Raw genomic sequence first — 20,467 nt, forward strand, 5'->3', positions numbered from 1 at the left:
CTGCACATATCAAAAAGAGTAGAGGTTGGTTGGGGAAGGGGGGACTGAATCAGCCTACTGCAAAGCTTAAACAGGGTTAAGGGCAGTTGAAGTCTTTGTAAATCGAAACAGCACTTAGCACTTGCTGACATATAAAACAACATATATTTTTAAAACATAATACTGTCCGTAAATATTTTTGGTGATAAAATTTCAAATTAGAAGTCCCTAGGACTTTGTTCACATGCGTTAAAAAAGCCAAAGATATTACAACAATATTATTACAATTGTTTACCCAGAGTATAGTTTGGTTGGCTCCTACAGCAATGCACACACAAACCCTTAGCGACAAATGAATTAACATTTTTTTTTGCGCTGCAACTACACATCTTTAAATACATTTTGACGCTACTTGTGAGTGAATTAAATCATTGCAGAAGTCGCTATAATATATTTAATAAAATGCCGTTTTTTCTGTGTTTAACTTATATACAGATTTAACTATTTTAATCTTTTTTGTGTGTTACTTTTCTCCGCCAAAAAAATGTTCTTAATTTAGGAGGTAGCTAAAACATTTTTTGTCTTTTGTCGCATTCAAAAATTACCTCAGCTAAATATTTTGCTAAATATTTTGCGTGATTTAGAAACTGCCACAGTACACATTTTAATAAGTGCGAAAATTGCAACAGCAGTCTTTGTCGACGCTAAACATTCTAAGTTATGAGGGTTTTGGTGGACATCATTGTACGATGTATGCTTTTGAAAAATCTTATTATGAAGGTGCAGAGCAGTGCAGAACCAAAAAGCCTGTGGACAAGGTTAGCATACTCTAATTTTGAAACTGGTTACTCCACATTTTCGTATCTAAACATTCTTAGGAGGAAGCCAGCAGCATTGATGCGCTATATATTCGAAAAATATCATAAGAAAACACACTTTAATTAGACAGCAATTTCTGTCTCTTCCTGTATCGTGAGATGATTTAAAGTAGTGTTTTTAACTATTGATTTTTTACTATTTTTTAATATTATATATCATCTACTGAGTAACTTAGGCAACTTCGTCCCCAAGGATTGTTGGGAACGAGGTTGGCAATACTCATTTGAGCATCATACCCCCACCAGGCTAACAGGTTATAGATTTGTAATTTTTACAGCTGTTTGTTGAAATAAATTCTTTTTCGATTTGAAATAAAAAAAAAATCATGCAAAACGAACAATGAAAAATTCATTTAAGTTTTGATGGCGTCAGTAATAAATAAAAAAAATTAAAATTTATTTACTTGTTACCTGTATTGTATACAACCTGAAATGCTAGTATATAATGTACAAAATCATGTCCTTTCAACAATTGGTTAAAAAGATAAAAGGGTTGTAAACTTTGCTGATGTCAGCAAGTCAGCAATGAACAAAATTCTTTTATCAGAAATCCTCAACACATTGTTGCTATGGTGTGGAGCGTTATGCTGATTGAGAAAATGCATAAGTTTATACCTTTGACAAATGGTTATAAATATATTGGGTTTTAAAGGTTATTTGATGACATCATTAACCAATCCATTCTTAAACAGATTTGCAGACCTAGGTTTAAGAAACTTGTTGTCTCTAGTTACCTGTGCGGAGAAATATAACTGACATCAGCACCTTGTATTTGGCCTCAAAGTAAGCTATTGACATTAAATGAATGTTTTAACATTGTGTTGTAACATCAGAAAGGTTAACAAATGAGACATGGAAACTGAACACATCCACCTAGCCTGTTACAGACACACAGACATACTCTTCGTTTTATTGTATAAGAGACTAGCTGATAAGGCCTGTGGAAAAATCCACTTGGGCAGAGGCAAATGTTTACTGCGAATAACAATATGTTAGTTTCAATTACTTTATTTCATGCAAAATACAGCATTTTTTATCCTTTTTACCATTCTTTCTTATCATATTCAGAAGAAATATGGAGATATATCTGCAATTTTTAAACTTGTACAGTCGTTTTCTTATCTTATAATAAAGCACAGTGATTTTTAGGCTTTAAAGCGACTTTTACTTATCAAAATACTTATCATTTCTAAAATAAATTTACACAGATTTTAAAGTTTCGTAGGGTCTTTTTCTTATCATTTCAGAACAAAATACAGCAAAGGTATAGTGTTTTTTATATGAGTTAATTTGGATGCAAGAAAAAAACTCTATTGTTTTTGACATGCAAAAAAATAGTTCATTTATTTAACAACAGGATAACAATAACAACAAAAGTTTTTATGCCACCAAAAGCTTGTTCCAAGGTGATAACTATCATGCTGATGTGAAGTAACATTTCAACTTTACTCGGGCTACTTAAGGCCAGTCCTTTTTTATTCGAGGGACATTTAAGGGAGGGAGGGACATATTTCAAGTTATAAAGAATCTGGCATAATTTATTGGCCAATATATCATTATATGAATAGTAAAACGCAGAATTCAATTTTTCCGAGAAATTTTGATGACGTCATATGCCATAAACGCGCTTTTCCCGTGCTTTTTTAAGTGGTTTACAGCATCATTGAAAGGGTGTAAAAGCGCATCTTATGTGGTCTATTTACAGGTTAACCCTGTCGTAAGTTTATATAAATCGCCAAAATGTCAAAAACGTGCATTCTAGTAAATCTAAAGCTATTTTTTGAAATTGACTACGTCATATCTTCGGGGAGGTAAATATTTCAATTTGATACAGAGTATTTGAAAGACACTTCATGCCAAGACGTGTTTTTATGCTACTTCCCGCAAAATTAAAAAACCTTTAATGGTCCGGAAAACCGCTTGAAAAAAACTGCGGGTAAAGCGCGTTTATGGCATATGACGTCATCAAAATTTTTCACAATAGGTGAATTATGCGTTTTACTATTTATAATGATATGGTGATCAATAAATTATGCCACAATCTTTATAACTTGAGTTATTGAAAATGACCCTGAAATAAAAAAGGACTGGCCTTAAATAGCCGGAGTACTGACTGTATAGCACACAGAGAAAATGCAATGATCAAGACATAAATTATATGATTTAATATCTAATTAAATTAGTTATCAAAAAGTCTTAGGTTCACTTACTCTTTAGTCAATTCAATGATTCCATGGAGTGAAAATCACAGAACTAGTTTGCTATTTTAGGTTATACACACCGGCTTGGCACATTATAGTATAATATACTTTTTTTGTAGACTATCAGAAGAGATATTCATGGTTTATCGGATCAAAATAAAATAGCACGAAAAAGAGCGCTTGAGAAAATTTCTAAAGAAGTGTTAAATAAATCTCCACCTTATAAGAATGATGTTCTGGAAGTTATATTTAAAGAGATTTACAAGCCAGCATTAAAATTGGTTAGTGACCCCATTGATCGTACCAGAGAACTAGCAATCGAGTTAATAGTCCAGTAAGTATATAATCAGGTATGTGCAACCATGCATCAGGCTTTGTCAAGCCAAGATTTTTGATAGAGTGGGACAAATTGATCATACAAAAGCCATTGTTTACAATTGTGTGGTTGTATTTTTATTATTACCAATCAGTTGTATTTTCCAAATGGAGTTTCTTTGGTTGGTATGCATATCACGTTGGTATGCATACTACGAACCTTAATATGAAATTTAAGCTTTATACAATTGTGTTTTGACAGTTGGATGATAAAATACACTGTATAATAAAAGAAGAGTAGTTTTTTTAAGTTTAAGCCTTAAACAGTTGGATCTGTGGTTCTGTAAGAAGAAATAGCTTTTGTTTTTATACAATCACACATTTTTTATAAGCATATGAGATTTAGGGAACAGGATAGGTAATATTTAATAAACGTTTATTTTTGGTTAAAATGTATGCTTGTGGTATTCTGGTAAGCTTAGTTTGGAAAAAGATTATTTCACCTTCTAAAAAAAAAATTGTAAATAAAAATTAAATAGAATTAACAAACCTTTTCTAGGAATAGAAATTCCTTATTTTCGTTGGGCGAAGCATCTGAGATTTAACATTAGGGGATCTCAAAATATATACTTTTTCAAGTTAGACTTAAAGAGGAACTATACATGCAAAAATTATTTTTTGATATATTGTTACTACTACCATAAGAAAACGAATTCAACTAGTTTACTGTTTCATATGAATTCCAAGTGCCAAAAATACGAACCTTATCACCCTACAATACGGCTAGAAGTCCCGTCCCCCAATTTCGTGAAAGAAAACTGGGACAAATGTGACGTGAGACGTTGCAAAGGGCAGAAAGCGCAATTCTATGCAGCAATCTATATAATAATACACCAGTTCCGTGTCTCTGTGACAGGCAAAGTGGATGTCTTCATTTTCCTTTGATGTTGCCGAAAAATGCATGTCTAATATGTTAAATTTTCTGACGTTACGGCGCGACGTCAAGAACACTACTTTAACATCAATATCCTATATTAAATTAATGAAGCCATTTCAGGTCTGCTTTAAATTATTGCTGACTGGTTTAGCCAAAAAACAGATGCCTTCTTACTGCAAAGTGAAACAAACTTAAAATTTTTGGAACGTATAATTATTTTCTTAAAGCTGGTAACATAGTATTTTTTAAGATAAATATAGCTCCTCATTTTGTCTTTGTTTTTTCGTCAAAACAAATTGACTTATTTTACACACCATAGCACATTTTAGTGCCAAAAAGAATTTTAAAAAAAGATCCTATTTCAGAAAATAATAATAAAAAGATGGCAAATTCATCATAAAAAAGTAGTTGTTTATAAACAGTTTGTCTATAAAGTTGTAAAGTGTGTATAATTTCTTGTACTTGATCTTTCGAGTGGTCTATTTATTACACAATGTCATTCAGAATGTGCGAGGATGGAGAGTAGCATCCTTGACAGAGAGCTTACTTGAACCATTTCGTAGCTCTTTAAATAATGCTCTCCGCCAATTATTTTGTTATTTTGAGCAAATCCTGTCGATGTAGCATTTACACCTTACAAATCTAATCAAAATCACAATGTCCCTTCTTTGTTATGCGAAAATGTACCTGGTCAAGTGCCTCATTACTAGTGCAGTGAATTCAGAACATCTAATCTGTCTGATGTCTGGTTATACAACTTATATGGGTATACACTTTTCTCACAGTACTTTTAATAAAGAAACTTTTGTAGGAAGAAACTTTTTGGGGACCAGACCTTTGCGATATCAAAACAACTGCAAAATTTTGGCAATGGAATTTTGCAGCTAGCCTTTTCTTTTCGCAGGATCGAACTTTGCAATTAAGCCACTTATGCATATTTTGTAGAAGAAACTTCTTCCCAACTGGTTACCACAAATTTTTCTATCTATAAACGATATTACAAAGAAATACGATGTTTGCGTTGCATAATGCAAAATATTATAGAAATCATCATCATCATCATCATTCTCGGCTTAACGTCCGTTTTCCATGCTAGCATGGGTTGGACGGGGTATATTAATGACCCTCTTCCAATCTGATCTAGACTGTGTTAGATCTAAACTCAACTTCCTCTCTATCAAGTCTGTCCTTATAACCTCCTGCCAAGTCTTTCTCGGTCTGCCCCTGGGCTTTGCCCCAGGAACTATCAAGTCTCTACACTTTCTTACCCAATTATCCTCCTCCATTCTTTCCAAGTGCCCCAGCCAATTCAATCTTCTTATCTGGATAACATCTTTAATTATACAGAGACTTAGCCTGCTTCTTAGCTCATCTGAACTCTTTCTGTCTCTCAGACTGGCATTACACATCCACCTAACCATTCTCATATCATTCCTTTCTAAACGGTCAAGATCTTCCTGCTTCACTGCCCATGTCTCACTACCGTACAACATAACACTTCTTACACAGGCCTCATACAACCTACCTTTTACCTCAATTGACAGGACTCTGCTATGTCAATAAAGGAAGTAACTCTCTAAACTTTTTCCAAGCAAAACCTATCCTGCAAGTAACACTTCTTCCAACACCCCCTTCACTGCCCAACATATCACCTAAGTAACAGAAGTTCTTAACTATCTCTAACGAGCCACTGTTGTACATCATTAAAGCTGGAAATACTTCATTCTCTGTAATCTCACCTTTGCAACGCTTGCATACAAACTGTATGCCAGCTCTTAACCTTCCATTAATACTACTGCACTTCTTATGTACCCAATACTTGCAAGTCTGACAAAAAATTGAGTTACTACCAACCCCTTTCCTGCAAACTCCACAAGGCCACTTTCCAACTACAAGGTCACACTTGGCTGCAATGCTACTTATCATGACTTTAGACTTTGCTGTGTTTACCTTCAGCCCTTTCTCTTCTAGTCCTTTCTTCCACTTCTCAAACTTTTCAACTAATTCTTCCATCGACTCTGCTATGTGAACCAAATCATCTGCATACAATAACTCCCATGGGCAACCTGTTCTGAACTCCATCGACAGCGCTTCTAAGACTAGAATAAACAACAAAGGACTAAGTACAGAACCCTGATGTACACCAACATTTACACTAAATTCATCACTAAGTGAATCGTTAATCCTGACACGACTTCTAGCATTGCTGTACATAGACTGAACCATCGTAACTAGCCACTCATCCACACCTAATTTTCTCATAGCCCACCAAATAACTTTACGTGGCACTCTATCAAAAGCTTTCTCTAAATCTACAAAGGCAAAATAGAGATTCTTTCTCTTTCCTAAATACTTTTCCTGAAGCTGTCTGAGTAAAAATATTGCATCTGTAGTGCCACGCCCTGGAACAAAACCAAATTGCATCTTATCTATATCAATTCTTTCTCTAAGTAACTTATCAATCACTCTTTCAATAACTTTCATTACTTGATCAACCAACTTCAAACCTCTATAGTTACCCCTTTCTAATGCATCACCCTTGCCCTTGAAACAATTCACTATTACACTCGACTGCCACTCACTCGGAATAGCACCATCCTTTATAATCTGGTTAGCAAGACTTGTAATAAGCTCAACTCCAATATATCCAGATGCTTTTACCATCTCTGCAACAATACCTGATACTCCTGCAGCCTTGCCAATCTTCATTTTCCTAATAGCCTCCACTACCCATTCTGTCTTGATCTGCATGGCTGGCCCTTCTACGACATCATCATCAGACAAATTATCCTCGTCCCAATCAAACTCAGTGTTAAGCAACCTCTGATAATGATTCTTCCAAGCTACCCTTTTCTCCTCCTCTGTGCTAGCCAAAACACCTTCATAATTACGTATACACTTCTCACCTACAATATCTTGATTAGTCTTCTTCATTTGCTTTGCTATCTTGAATACCTCATTGCGCTGGTCTTCCCTTCTTAACACATCTGCAAATCTGTTTCTCTCTGCTTCTGATTTTGCCTTATACACTGCTGTACGAGCCCGACGCTTAGCTTCTAAGTAAATATTTTTACTACCACCTGACTTCCACTCTTTCCAAAGTTTCCTCTTTTCCTTTATACACTGGTCAACCTCATTATTCCACCACCAGGTCTGTCTATGTCTAGCTGGTCCTTTCGTCCACCCACAGGTATCATCAGAAGCTTCTAGAAGACAATTCTTCAAAGTAGTCCAAGTACTTTCAACATTGTCACTATCACATTGACTATTGTAGGCTAACTGCTGAACTTTTGCACTAAATTGTCTTGCTACAATCTCTTCCTTCAGCTTCCAGACTTTTCGACGGGGCCTGTACTTTCCCTTGGCTTCTCTGACACTCTTCAAGATAATATCACAAACCAGCAACCTATGCTGGGAAACACACTCTTCCCCCGATATAACTTTCACGTCCTTCACCACTTTCTTGTCTGACTTTCTAACCAAAAAGTAATCTATCTGTGTCTTACAACTACCTGACTCATATGTTATCAGCCTACTCTGTCTCTTACTGAATGATGTGTTGCAAACCACCATGTCCGTTGCCATTCCAAACTCAAGCAATCTCTCCTTCCTTATTTCTGCTCCCAAATCCATAGCCTCCATGCACACCTCTATAACCTTCAGATGACTTCCCAACATGACCATTAAAGTCGCCGCCCACCATGACAAGTTCAGTGTCTCCAAACTTTGATGTGACTGCTATTAACTCATCATAAAACTTTATCTTCCTCACTGAGTCCACACTGTGGAGCATAAACTGACAGAAAAGTGACAATCCTATTACCTATCAAAAACTTTATCACTATAACACGACTATTAACACGCATAACATCTATTACTTTTTCTACCCACTTCTCTGCAACGAATATGCCAACTCCTCCATATCCATCACTATTACCAATCCAAAAAAGCTTATACCTTGCCCTCCTACCTTCCACAAATCTCACTGAAGCTCCTCTCCACCTAACTTCCTGAACACAACACATATCAACATATCTACGTTCTAACATTTCAACTACTTCACCTGCTCTACCTCTCAGAGTACCAACATTTACACTAGCCATTCCAACCTAGTGTTATCTACACTGTGATGTGATAGCTGGGTAACGGTCTGACGATGCTCACATCTGACATCTGTCCTACCGTGCGCGACACCTTCACTCCTTAGAGTTCCAGCCCCGTTTACGCAGTTTGTCTGATTAACTATTCTTACGGCCATTAATAAAGAGTTTTGGCATTGTTTTACAGCTGGATGCCCTTCCTAGCGCCAACCGTTCACAGACCGGACTGGGTGTTTTTTAAAGTGACACCATCACTATGTGGCATTTCATGGGACTTCCACAATCGCCCCTTTAAACTAAGGTATGGTGGAGGACTTTCAACTCCTCTCTTGTCTCTTAAGGAGACCCTCACCCAGAAAAAAAGGTTTAATCAGGTAGTAATTTTTTTCCCTTACTGTATTCTTTAAGGCAGTGTTTCACAAATTACCATTAAAAGTATTGATTCATTTCCGTCTTTTCTACATAATTTTGTTGGTACCCCAACACTTATTTTAAATCTTATCTTTTTTTACAATAGATTCTGTAGTCGTATTAAATGCCCAAACGAGTACCTGGCATACATTATTCCAACCATTCATCAACGTCTTGCTGCTGATGAAGTTGTCGAACCAACAGAAGAAATAAGGCTATTACTAATAGAAAGTTTATCAAAGCTTGTGGATATTTACGATCAAGAGATTGATACTTACATTGATGAACTAGTTCAAATTTTACAAATGACATTAGTGGATCCTTTTGGCGATGTTAGGAAGGTGATTCTTTTTTCCTATTGTTATTTTGTTGTTAATAATGTAAACGTGATATTTAGTTTTTGTTTTTATCTTTTGTAGGCAAGCTGTCTATGCACAAACAAAATAGCTTCCACATCTCCTGAAAGATTTTATCAGCAAGGAGAAGCTCTTGTTTCTCCCTTGTTAAAATCCTTATCACATCAACATAACAAAGTTCGAGCTGCTGTGCTTAAGGTTTGTATGAATAAAAAATACATAACCATTTGATCAACAATAATAAGTCAAAAATAGTTATTTCGGGTATATAATAAATATGAAAACTGGGAAGCAGTACAAACGACGCCTATTGCCGTCAAAAAAGATAAAAGAAATATGATCAACTTTTATGAGAAAATCTGTTCTTTCCCTTTATACAACTTCTTCATCAATCAATTTATAAAAAAATTTTCAATTTAAGGGAAGCATAATTAACAACAAAATTACATTTTTTCAAGTTACAATAATACTTGTCGATGCCATGCAGATGGTTGTTTAGGTTTTCACGGTAAACACATTGATATGATAAATACACTGTGACTTGAATTTTAAATCAAGCAATGTGCATGATGTGTCAAAGTTCTATTTTTTCTTAAAGCTTACAATCATGATAATAATTTCCTGTGGTATTAATTATTATAAGCAGAAATGTTTTAAAAAGATTTTAAAAATATTATCTGTTAACCTTTGTTTATAGACAATTGGTATTGTTGTTCTTGCTACCAGTGGGAGAGCAGTTGACGATGTGTTCACTCACATTGCCCAAAGAACATTTGATCATTCAGCTCCAGTGCGCCTTATTGTGACAGAAGTTGTTGGAAAATGGATTCTTGAGCTGCGTGATAGGTGTGTTATTTTGAAATAGAACCAACTAGTATATCGACTGTGAGGTTTTTAAACATTTTATTTTACTGTGGTATGGAGTTGCACGTGTTTACTGATTATAAAGCACTGGATGTTACTTTTGACAAATTTTATTATATTTATTTTTACTTCATAACTTATATTAAGAACATCTTAAAATATGTGTATATGTGTACATCTTGATTAAGACTAATCAAGATGTTCTAGGTGAGAAGTGTATACGTAATGATGAAGGTGTTTTGGCTAGCACAGAGGAGAAGAAAAGGGTAGCTTGGAAGAATTATGATAAGAGGTTGCTTAACACTGAGTTTGATTGGAATGAGGATAATTTGTCTGATGATGATGTTGTAGAAGGGCCAGCTATGCAGATCAAGACAGAATTGGTAATGGAGGCTATTAGGAAATTAAAGATTGGAAAGGCTGCAGAGATGGTAAAAGCATCTGGTTATATTGGATTTGAGCTTATTACAAGTCTTGCTAATCAGATTATAAAGGATGGTGCTATTCCAAGTAAGTGGCAGTCGAGTGTGAATTGTTTCAAGGGCAAGGGTGATGCATTAGAAAGAGGTAACTATAGAGGTTTGAAGTTGGTTGATCAAGTAATGAAGAATTTATATAGATAAGATGCAATTTGGTTTTGTTTCAAGGCGTGGCACTACAGATGCAATATTTTTACTCAGACAGCTTCAGAAAAAGTATTTAGGAAAGAGAAAGAATCTCTATTTTGCCTTTGTAGATTTGGAGAAAGCTTTTGATAGAGTGCCACGTAAAGTTATTTGGTGGGCTATGAGAAAATTAGGTGTGGATGAGTGGCTATAGTTACAATGGTACAGTCTATGTACAGCAATGCTAGAAGTCGTGTCAGGATTAACGATTCACTAAGTGATGAATTTAGTGTTAATGTTGGTGTACCTCAGGGTTCTGTACTTAGTCCTTTGTTGTTTTTTCTAGTCTTAGAAGCGCTGTCGATGGAGTTCAGAACAGGTTGTCCATGGGAGTTATTGTATGCAGATGATTTGGTTCTCATAGCAGAGTCGATAGAAGAATTAGTTGAAAAGTTTGAGAAGTGGAAGAAAGGACTAGAAGAGAAAGGGCTAAGGGTGAACACAGTAAAGTCTAAAGTCTAATTAGTAGCATTGCAGCTAAGTGTGACCTTGTAGCTGGAAAGTGGCCTTGTGGAGTTTGCAGGAAAGGGGTTGGTAGTAACTCAATTTTATGTCAGACTTGCAAGCATTGGGTACATAAGAAGTGCAGTAGTATTGGTGGAAGGTTAAGAGCTGACATTCAGTTTGTATGCAAGCGTTGCAAAGGTGAGATTACAGAGAATGAAGTATTTCCAGCTTTAATGATGTACAACAGAAGCTCGTTAGAGTTAGTTGGGAACTTTTGTTACTTAGGTGATATGTTGGGCAGTGAAAGGGGTGTTGGAAGAAGTGTTACTTGTAGGATAGGTGCTACTTGGAAAAGGTTCAGAGAGTTACTTTCTTTGTTGACTAGCAGAGTCTGGTCAATTGAGGTAAAAGGTAGGTTGTATGAGGCCTGTGTAAGAAGTGTACGGTAGTGTAACATGGGCAGTGAAGCAGAAAGATCTTGACCATTTAGAAAAAAATGATATGAAAATGGTTAGGTGGATGTGCAACGCCAGTCTGAGAGACAGGAAGAGTTCAGATGAAATAAGAAGCAGGTTAAGTATCCGTAGAATTAAAGATGTTATCCAGATAAGAAGATTGAATTGGCTGGGGCACTTGGAAAGAATGGAGGGGGATAATTGGGTAAGGAAGTGTAGAGACTTGATAGTTCCTGGGGCAAAGCCCAGAGCCAGACTGAGAAAGACTTGGCAGGATAGACTTGATACAGAGGAAGTTGAGGTTAGATCTGACACAGTCTAGATCAGATTGGAAGAGAGTCATTAATATACCCCGTCCAACCCATGCTAGCATGGAAAACAAACGTTAAGCCGAGAATGTTGATGATGATGATGATATGTGTGTATAAAAGCACACTTTTTCATAACAAGACTATCATGGTTCAAAAGTATGGTTAAAAAATTTTAAGAGCGTAGTTATTTGTTTTGTTTTTCCAGAAGCGTTTTGAGATGTAATTTAGGCTTTAAAAAACCCAGGGGTTTGTAATCAAGTTTTCCATATCACGAAATACATAGTGTATGCGTTTCCAAATCTGTCGCATGGTGAGACGCTTTCAAATTTTTTATTATGCATAATTTTTTTCCACCTTTGTGATATTTTTTCTTTAGATACTCGTTTTTTCAAAAACTTATTCCACTGTTACTGAGTGGTCTGTCAGATGATATGCCTGAAATAAGAGAAGAAAGTTTAAACTACTTTAGAAAGGTAATATGTATATTTTTTTACTAGGCAAATGAGATGGAGAACAGTATTTTGTGATTATTTTCAAACAGATTGCTAATCGAGTTGACGTTTTAGGGAACTGCTCTTTACCAGGTGCATCGTTTGGATAAAAAATATTTTGTCAGCACGGCCTGAAAGCAAGGAACACTTGATATTTTGTTTGTTTATTTACGTTTAATCACTACAAAAATTTTGATATGTTCAAGTTGGTCAGGCACACTCTTGATATATTATTAGGAAGGTAATAAAACGTCTCCCTCACTTAGAAGGAAAAGTTTTTATAACGTTCTACTTAAATCGTTATTCTTCAATAAGGGTTATTCTTTAACAAAGCGTCTAAAAAATTAATTTTTTTTCCCTCTTAAAATAATACATAATCGAAACCCTGTTGATATATTTTTTATGTGCATATAAAAAACTTTTTTTTTAAAAAAAATACTCTTAATACTCTTAAAATACATTGTATTTTCTTTCCAAAAGTTTAGTCTTCTAACTAGAAAATCATGTTACCAAGCTTGGCAGAAATAAAGTTCTATTAAAACTGTTGGGTTTTAGACTTTTTTTGTATAAGTTTAAAATAAATGTATCAATATAGCTTTATTTACCAAAAAAATTGACTTAAGATCTCTGTGTATAAAAAACTTATAAATAAAATATTTTAATTATATTATAAATAAAAAACCTAGATAACAAAGGGAAAGTATTCCTTAAGGCAGTTCCCCTAGAAAAAATGTCTAAATTTTAAGAATTGTCTTCTACCTGTTTTCAGACGACAAATTCATTTTAGAAAACGATGGTAGGTAGCACTAATTATAAATTTAGGTTTTTATTGCAAGAATTCTTAAAGGTCGAAGTACACACACTTTACAATTTTTCTCTGTCATTGCAGGCATTAGTACCACCTAGTGTTTAAATGAAACCGATTTTCAAATCGAAGTTTTGTCTTTCAGTTTTTTTGTCGAGATATTAAGAGAGCCTGTTTCACCCTGTTTTAGCTTTTCTTTTGTCCAAAATATACCGCATCAGTTCTCTGGAAGACGAGCCAGCCTTGCGAAAATGCACATCACTCAATCCATACACGTGACACTTAGGAATATACACGGCCAAAAAGGCACTTAAAATAAAGCATGTTATTCAGTTATTTGGTTAGGCGTCAAGCAGCAAAATGTCATATTTTGCCTATACTTTTCCTAGCAACGGGTAACCATGGCAACCAATCAATGAAATTTTTGACTTAATTTTGTGGAACTGTCACATACTATGATATCCTTGTCAAGTATCTTCAGAAAGGACAATCCTCTGCGATATAGTTTTTTTCTAGGGGAACCACCCTAGGCCCTGATTATATAGGAAAGGGAATCATGGATAAAAGTAAAGCATACAGAAAAAATTATTATGTTTTGTCTGTGTTTTTTTTTTATTTGCAGAAGCGAGTTCAAGATATTTATTATTTTATTATCTCATTAACTGCATTAGAAGACAGATGTCATACAATTTTTTTCTGCATTTATACTGAATTTGCCTTTTATTGCCTAAATATTGAGTCCCTGAAAACCATATGATTTTCCATAGGAAGTTAAACATGCCTATCTCTCTAAGACTGACATGATGATTGAGTAATTTTATAACTTTTCCCTTGTGGCTCTTTTACTATCCCAGAAAACTTATGGTACATTGTGTAAAAGAAGCACCAACGTGCGGTGGCATTATGGTAGAGCGTTTGCCTCCAGTGCGGAAGGTTTTGGGTTGAGCTGAGTCATGCCAGAGACTATAAAAGTGTGAATCTATTCTTTCTGCTTAACGTTCAGCATGATATCGCGGTTGTCTAGTTGAGCGGCTGTTGTGCTTGCACCCCTTCTGTAGCTTAATGAAAGCTGTAAATGCACTAGGACCCCATTCGCAGGACGCTCATTGATATCAGTTCTATTAGGAACTGAAGAGGCTATCCTGGGTAAATAATAATAATATTAATAATAATAATATCAGAGGTGCTTTTAGTTGTTTTACACAACTCAGTTTTTTTCATGGCTTATTATAGCACACCATAATCATTTTGCATGTGTCTTCATGTATGCATGCTACTACTCCTCTCTTCGAAAGAAGTCTCCTGTTTTGACGTCGCGCCGTAACGTCAGAAATATTAACAAATCAGACATAACTTTTTCGGCGACATTAAAGGAAAATAAACTCAGCCATTTTGCCTGTTACAGACAGACAGACACACACAGTCTCTGTATTATTATAAGTGATAAACTTTGTTTCTTTCACATATAGCACTTACTTCTCGTCTAAATTATTTTTCTTTTTCTTTACTTTTTCGCTAGTAAAATGTCAATCCATTAAATATGTCTTTTTCTTTTCAGGCAGGTAAATTATACGAAGAAGAAAATGAGAATGATTTTAAAGATAAATTGGAATATCATACAGTGAAGCATTATGAACACTTGTTAGGTATGTGGCTGATAATATGACTTGTCCTTTTGGTTTTCTGGTAATGTGCTATGGCCTGTTCTTTAAGTTTTTCGGGTAATGTACTGGGTTGCTGCCCTGTAGAATTTTCGATAGGTTAAAATAGATCAAAACTTAGAAAAGGTGCTAATAAAAATATGCACATTGTATTCTAAAAGTTTTGATATCATCAAAAAACCCCAGACAGTATACAGGGTAGGTTACACTGCTACAAAATGTTGTACATAAATAATTATACAAAATTGTATATTTCTGTACAGATGTAACCATGATGTACAATATATTGTGACTTCGAACTAGAACTAGCAGGTTCCTGATAAATTAATTTTAAAAGAATTGAATATGCCCTTGTTTTTTCTCATTTATCTAAACAAACGTGTGTAATATTTATATCTTTCTTGTTGTTTGTAGAAAATTGTAATTATAGAAAATTGTAAGCTAGTTACTACAATTAATTGTACCCTAATAAAACTACCCTAATACATATATTGTTTGCATGCATCATGCCAGGAGTGTTATAAACATATTAAAAAGTGGTAAGAGAAGGTCTGATCACACTTTTTTTTGGTGGAGACTATGTGATCTAACTCAACCTTTTATTACGAAGGAGTAGTTTAAAAAAGTTATAAAAAAATCTTTTATATTGGCGTATTTTACAATTTAATTTATTTTATTTGTTATTTATAATTTCTATTAAGTAATTTCTATTATAAAATATGTAACACACAAAATGCCTTTTTTCAAGATTATGTCACAAAAAGATCAAAAAATAAAATTTGAAATGATGTGAAATTTTGCGCTTGAACATACAAGGTTTTCGTGCAATAGTGAAATTGTGTTTCACACTTGTACCAATATTGGGTGTTTTATTGTGTGAATTGACTGCTATACAACTGCCAGAATATAGTTTCTTGTGTTGTGATTGGTCGATTAAAAGTTTTATAAAGTGCAGCGATTCTTTTGTTTACAACATTTTGACACAGCGATGGCTGCTATGAATTAAATTTTAGTTTTCCTATGTTAATATTCCAAAAGGTTTTCCAGATTATTATTCTAAAGAGACCTTCCTTTTTATGTTTTTACATCTTGTTTTTCGTTTTTAGTCCATGACAGACCTAGCCTAGGTTGTCGAGTGTTGATACAAAGGAATTTCTCCAAGATTCTACCTGCTATTGTACATGATATCACAGATTGGACACCAGCAACAAGAATTAAAGTAATTAAAAAATATTTTATTTTTACAGTGTTTTACAGTGTACAATCATATTTTTAAACCTTCCACACAGTTGTTGTTGCACCAGTATGCTGTCCACATTAAGTTGTTGGTTTAAAAATATTTTAACTGATTCCTTTTTTTGTCTCATTTTTCTTAGTCAGCACAGCTTCTCTACCATCTTGTTTTCTACTGTGAGGACCACGTAACTATGCATATGGAACTATTATCACAAGGTTTATATAAAGCTGCACAAGATGAAGAAGTAGAAGTAAAACGATCGGTGAATATGTGAATTTTCTTTTTGTATGTGATAACACCTAATTTTCTTCCATGTTGAAGAATCTTGAAAAAACACTTTTCTTCAAAGAATGTATGGAGATTATACATATTTATCTCAGTAATCATAGCCACATTCTGCCACTTTGCTCAAAATGGTCCTGCCATAACTCCCTCATGCAGATTACTTAATTACTTCATGCTAGTAGGCAGGCAGGGATGCACAGAATGGCGACGCAGGAATTTACGTAAGACGAGTGAATTACTGTGGATTCTTCCATACGCTAGGAGATGAAGTGCATATACTTTCTAGTAAATTCACTGACACTAATTGATATAAGATTTTTTCTTAAAATAACGGATCAAGATGGGTGGAAGGTAGATTGATTTGAAAACTTTGACGGAAGCCACAAAAGTAGCAACAAATTTTAAATTTTGCTTACAGGTGTGCAATAATATTTGATATCATAGTCCTGTTTTTTTTCATAGGTTGTAAAGACAGCAGAACTTATTGGGCTATTTGTTGAACCGGCTGTTTATTGCAAGCTCATCCTGTCTCATCTAGAGAATGTATCTTCATCATCACCTTTATCATTGTCAAGTAGTTTAGCCATCCTGGCAGCTTATATAAGAGGCGCCAATTACGAACTGTTGGGAACTGAAATAAAGGTAATTCATATGTTGCAATTTCTAATTGAAGCAAATTACTTTGAAAACGAGAAAAGAATATTATTGCACAATAAATTAGGGAAAGAATGTGTGGCATTAGTGCATGTGGTTAGACTTGTTGCTTCCCTCTGATCTCTCATTTTTATCATACTCTCTGCTCGTGTGTCAATAAAATTTTATAATAAATATTTTTATACAAATTCTATAATTCAACAATTTTTTTACTAAAGTTTAGTACGGATACTCAATGAAATAAAATTATCTTTCCGCTTGGACAAAAAAGTCAAAATTGATCAGTTAGAAAATAGAAGTCAAAACGTTTATTACGTACGCTTTTCAACAGAATAACAGTGACCACGATCGAGCCCACTGTTTCCGTGCAAATTGAAGGCAACTATTTTTCATTTTCATGGCATCAACCTTCGCCCAAAAATTCTTGTGTTTATTGTTGCGTTTTAAATTTATTTTAGAAGATTTGCAAATGTTTGGAGAGTACTGATATTTGCAGCAGCGTAGATGCTACATGTCAAACGGAGCTAACTGCTTGCCTCAAGGCACTTATTTCTAAGACTGGCATAAATCATGCCGACATCAGTTGCAGTGTATTTAAAATGCTGCTGAATGTTTTTGCAGTTGCATCCTCTGATGAGATCAGAATCAAGGTATGTATGATGCGTGTTGCTTGTGTTGTGTATTTCTACCCTGTTGGGTGTGACAATTCAACGTTTTATTTGTAGCATGGGCGTAAGTTTTACACTCAAATATTTCGCTATGAATTTCTTCAGCATTACCTGTGTGTAATTCCAAATTTTAAATCTTTAAAAACACGGATTCTAAAACGAATTCTGACCTGGAAATATTTGTGCTAGTTAATTTCTATTTAAAAATCCAAAAGTGCACGCAAGTTTGCCTATTCATAATCGATATTCTTTGTGTTTCTTTATTGTGGACCATCGAATAGTTCCTAACCTTTAATTATTATCATTAATGGCCCTTTTTTAACCAAGTTATGGTTAACCAATGCTGTCGCCTGAATAAAAAAACAAACAAACAATTTTTCATTTGTCAAATTAATTCTCGTCAAAATTATTTTTTCAGTACTGTTTCTTATAATGTTGTTAGTTAAGAAATTGGTACCCTTTCTTACCCAGGTTTTAAGTTGAAATGAGTGAAACATACTTGTATACAAGTTTTAAAAACTGCATGGACACGATGCATGTAAAATTAACATGACATGAGCATATTATTCTCTTCTTGTATAAATTCACTAATAATTCATATTTCAACAGCCAACTTATTTTTTCGTCTTTTAGGTGCACAGTTTGATGGACAATTTAGCGAAAATGTTGAATATGGACAGTCGTTACAAGTTGTTTGATAGTCATGCACAAGAAATATTAACAGGGTTGAAGGTAAAAGAGTTTGATGATTTAGCAGTTTCTAGCTGATATTAACACTAACAGCAAAAGATGACTATTTTCGGCTGTGTCACAGAATTGCGTGAATGCGAACAAAAATTGTACATTATTAATGCATACTGATTTGTTCCTTTTTAACCTACAATATATAAGACGGCTATTGATAGGCCCAAATTTGGAATCGCCACATTCCTCGATTAAGCTCTCTGGGATAAACGTTACGCCTTCTGCAGATACTGCTGCAAGCCGTGTTGTAAGATTAAGGGTAAGTGTGGCACCTTTCTTTTAGTTTTCCGGCCACTTCTCCATTTCTTGGTGGAGTGGCGATAGCCTTGGAAAGGGTGAAAATAGAAAACCTTGATGCCTTATATTGAACGTGCGTTCTTAATATACAGAGAGGAATTAGACCAAATATGTATAGAGAGCACTCTCAAGTTGATATCTAAAGCTCTGTTCGAACATGGACTAGTGCTATTCTACCCTGTTTTTTTTTTATTTTAGTCAACGTGCGACGTGTGGACGAATCAATCTCCTGAATGCTACATTTTTGTATCTCTGTTATCAGAAGCTGGTCCAAGCATATCATGCTTGTTAGACACTGCAGTTCCTATGTTTGTACAGTGTTGTGATATTTCGAAAGATGCTGAAATGAGACAAAAGTAGGTGGTTGAAATTTTTGCTTTGATGGATTTGACTGAATTATGAATGTTAACCAAACTGCCCAATGTTTTAGTGCTTCTGAAACATTTTAATTTATAATTTATGTTTTATGGAAAAAGAAAAGTGAATGCAATGTCGGATTTTGTTAAAAATCAAGCTGGCCAATTAATCTAAAACATTTTTTTATTTATTTTTTATTTCCATAGCTCTGACAAAAGTTGCGGCTTAAGTTCTGAAAAATAAGAGTGGCAGAAAGTATCAAAAAAGCCGCATAATAAAAGTATAGTAAAATAAAAAAACTATTTTAGATCAATCGCTTATGTTGGATAGTCGAAATAGTTCAGAAAATATTCAGCCTTTTTGGAAATAAGAAGGGTCAAATTTTCTTGATCTTATAAATCTCAATATTTTTAATCTCAGTAAAAAGAACTAACCAATACAGGTTTCCAGAATTACATGTTTTTTAAAATTGTTATCAACATCATTAAATTAGAGTGTGTATATATTTTTAACTTAATCCGACATGTAAAAATGCTGTTTTGGTGATATTAATGTTACGGTCAAAATATTCTTAATTTTTTTACTTATACTCGGTTTTAAGCAGAGTTCAATTAGTTCAAAATTAAAAAACCTGTTGTAACAGGTTGTTTGTTTGTTTGTTGTATGAATCTAAAGATTTCACATTCTATCCAGTTTCAGGTAAGAATTACAAAAATCACGTTCATTTTGTTTGCAAAAGCTGAGAAATAGCAGCGGTATTAATAATTTACCTCTTCCCAAATTTTCACAAATTTATAATTAACATAAAGAAGGTAGCAATTTAAAAACAAGCTTACCCATCCTTACAGTTACTTGATTAAAAAATTGAATATTAAACATTAATAATGTGAACAATAATTCCCGTGGGACATTTATTATTATCCCAACCATAAAATAAATTCACACAGAAATCCCAAAACATTAACATTTTCGCCTCAGGTAAAATACCGAACACCGTACGGCCTTTACGTTAAAAAAGATGTCAGAGTTAATTTTCTTTGTTTTATTTCAGAATGTTCACCTTGATGTCCCAGCTTGTTGTCAATTCAAGCAATGATGCTTGTGTTCGGACGATGTATCAGAAATACACCATCGGGATGATTAAGCAGGCTATTTTACCGAACTGTGTTTGGAAAGCTGGAAGGTTGGTATCGGGATTGGGTTGTCATATAGTCTATTTTTAGGAAGTGAGCGACTATAGGTTTGATATATTATTAAGTGCGTGGTATTATAATATAGATGAAAAGTAATTAGCTCATCGTCGTAAAGTGTTGTGTTGAACGTCTATGTTTTGTTTTTTATTTCGCTAA

At 34.3% G+C, this 20,467-nt stretch overlaps 1 protein-coding gene across 2 annotated transcripts in view; it reads left to right on the forward strand.

Annotated features, from left to right (window-relative positions):
* Nucleotides 1-20,467, forward strand: part of LOC130662434 (dynein axonemal assembly factor 5-like) — a 30,499-nt gene that overhangs the window by 4,271 nt on the left and 5,761 nt on the right. The window contains exons 2-14 of one of the 2 annotated variants that reach the window (XM_057461306.1): nt 3,178-3,392; nt 8,928-9,162; nt 9,241-9,375; nt 9,875-10,023; nt 12,296-12,392; nt 14,774-14,861; nt 15,983-16,095; nt 16,253-16,375; nt 16,861-17,040; nt 17,511-17,702; nt 18,354-18,452; nt 18,960-19,117; nt 20,170-20,301. In XM_057461306.1, coding sequence (XP_057317289.1) covers nt 3,178-3,392; nt 8,928-9,162; nt 9,241-9,375; nt 9,875-10,023; nt 12,296-12,392; nt 14,774-14,861; nt 15,983-16,095; nt 16,253-16,375; nt 16,861-17,040; nt 17,511-17,702; nt 18,354-18,452; nt 18,960-19,117; nt 20,170-20,301 — 1,916 coding nt within the window. The remainder of the gene's footprint in view (nt 1-3,177; nt 3,393-8,927; nt 9,163-9,240; nt 9,376-9,874; nt 10,024-12,295; nt 12,393-14,773; nt 14,862-15,982; nt 16,096-16,252; nt 16,376-16,860; nt 17,041-17,510; nt 17,703-18,353; nt 18,453-18,959; nt 19,118-20,169; nt 20,302-20,467) is intronic. The other variant, XM_057461307.1, reaches the window with a different exon arrangement.

This window comes from Hydractinia symbiolongicarpus, chromosome 10 (assembly GCF_029227915.1).
Source record: "Hydractinia symbiolongicarpus strain clone_291-10 chromosome 10, HSymV2.1, whole genome shotgun sequence".
Lineage (NCBI taxonomy): Eukaryota > Metazoa > Cnidaria > Hydrozoa > Anthoathecata > Hydractiniidae > Hydractinia > Hydractinia symbiolongicarpus.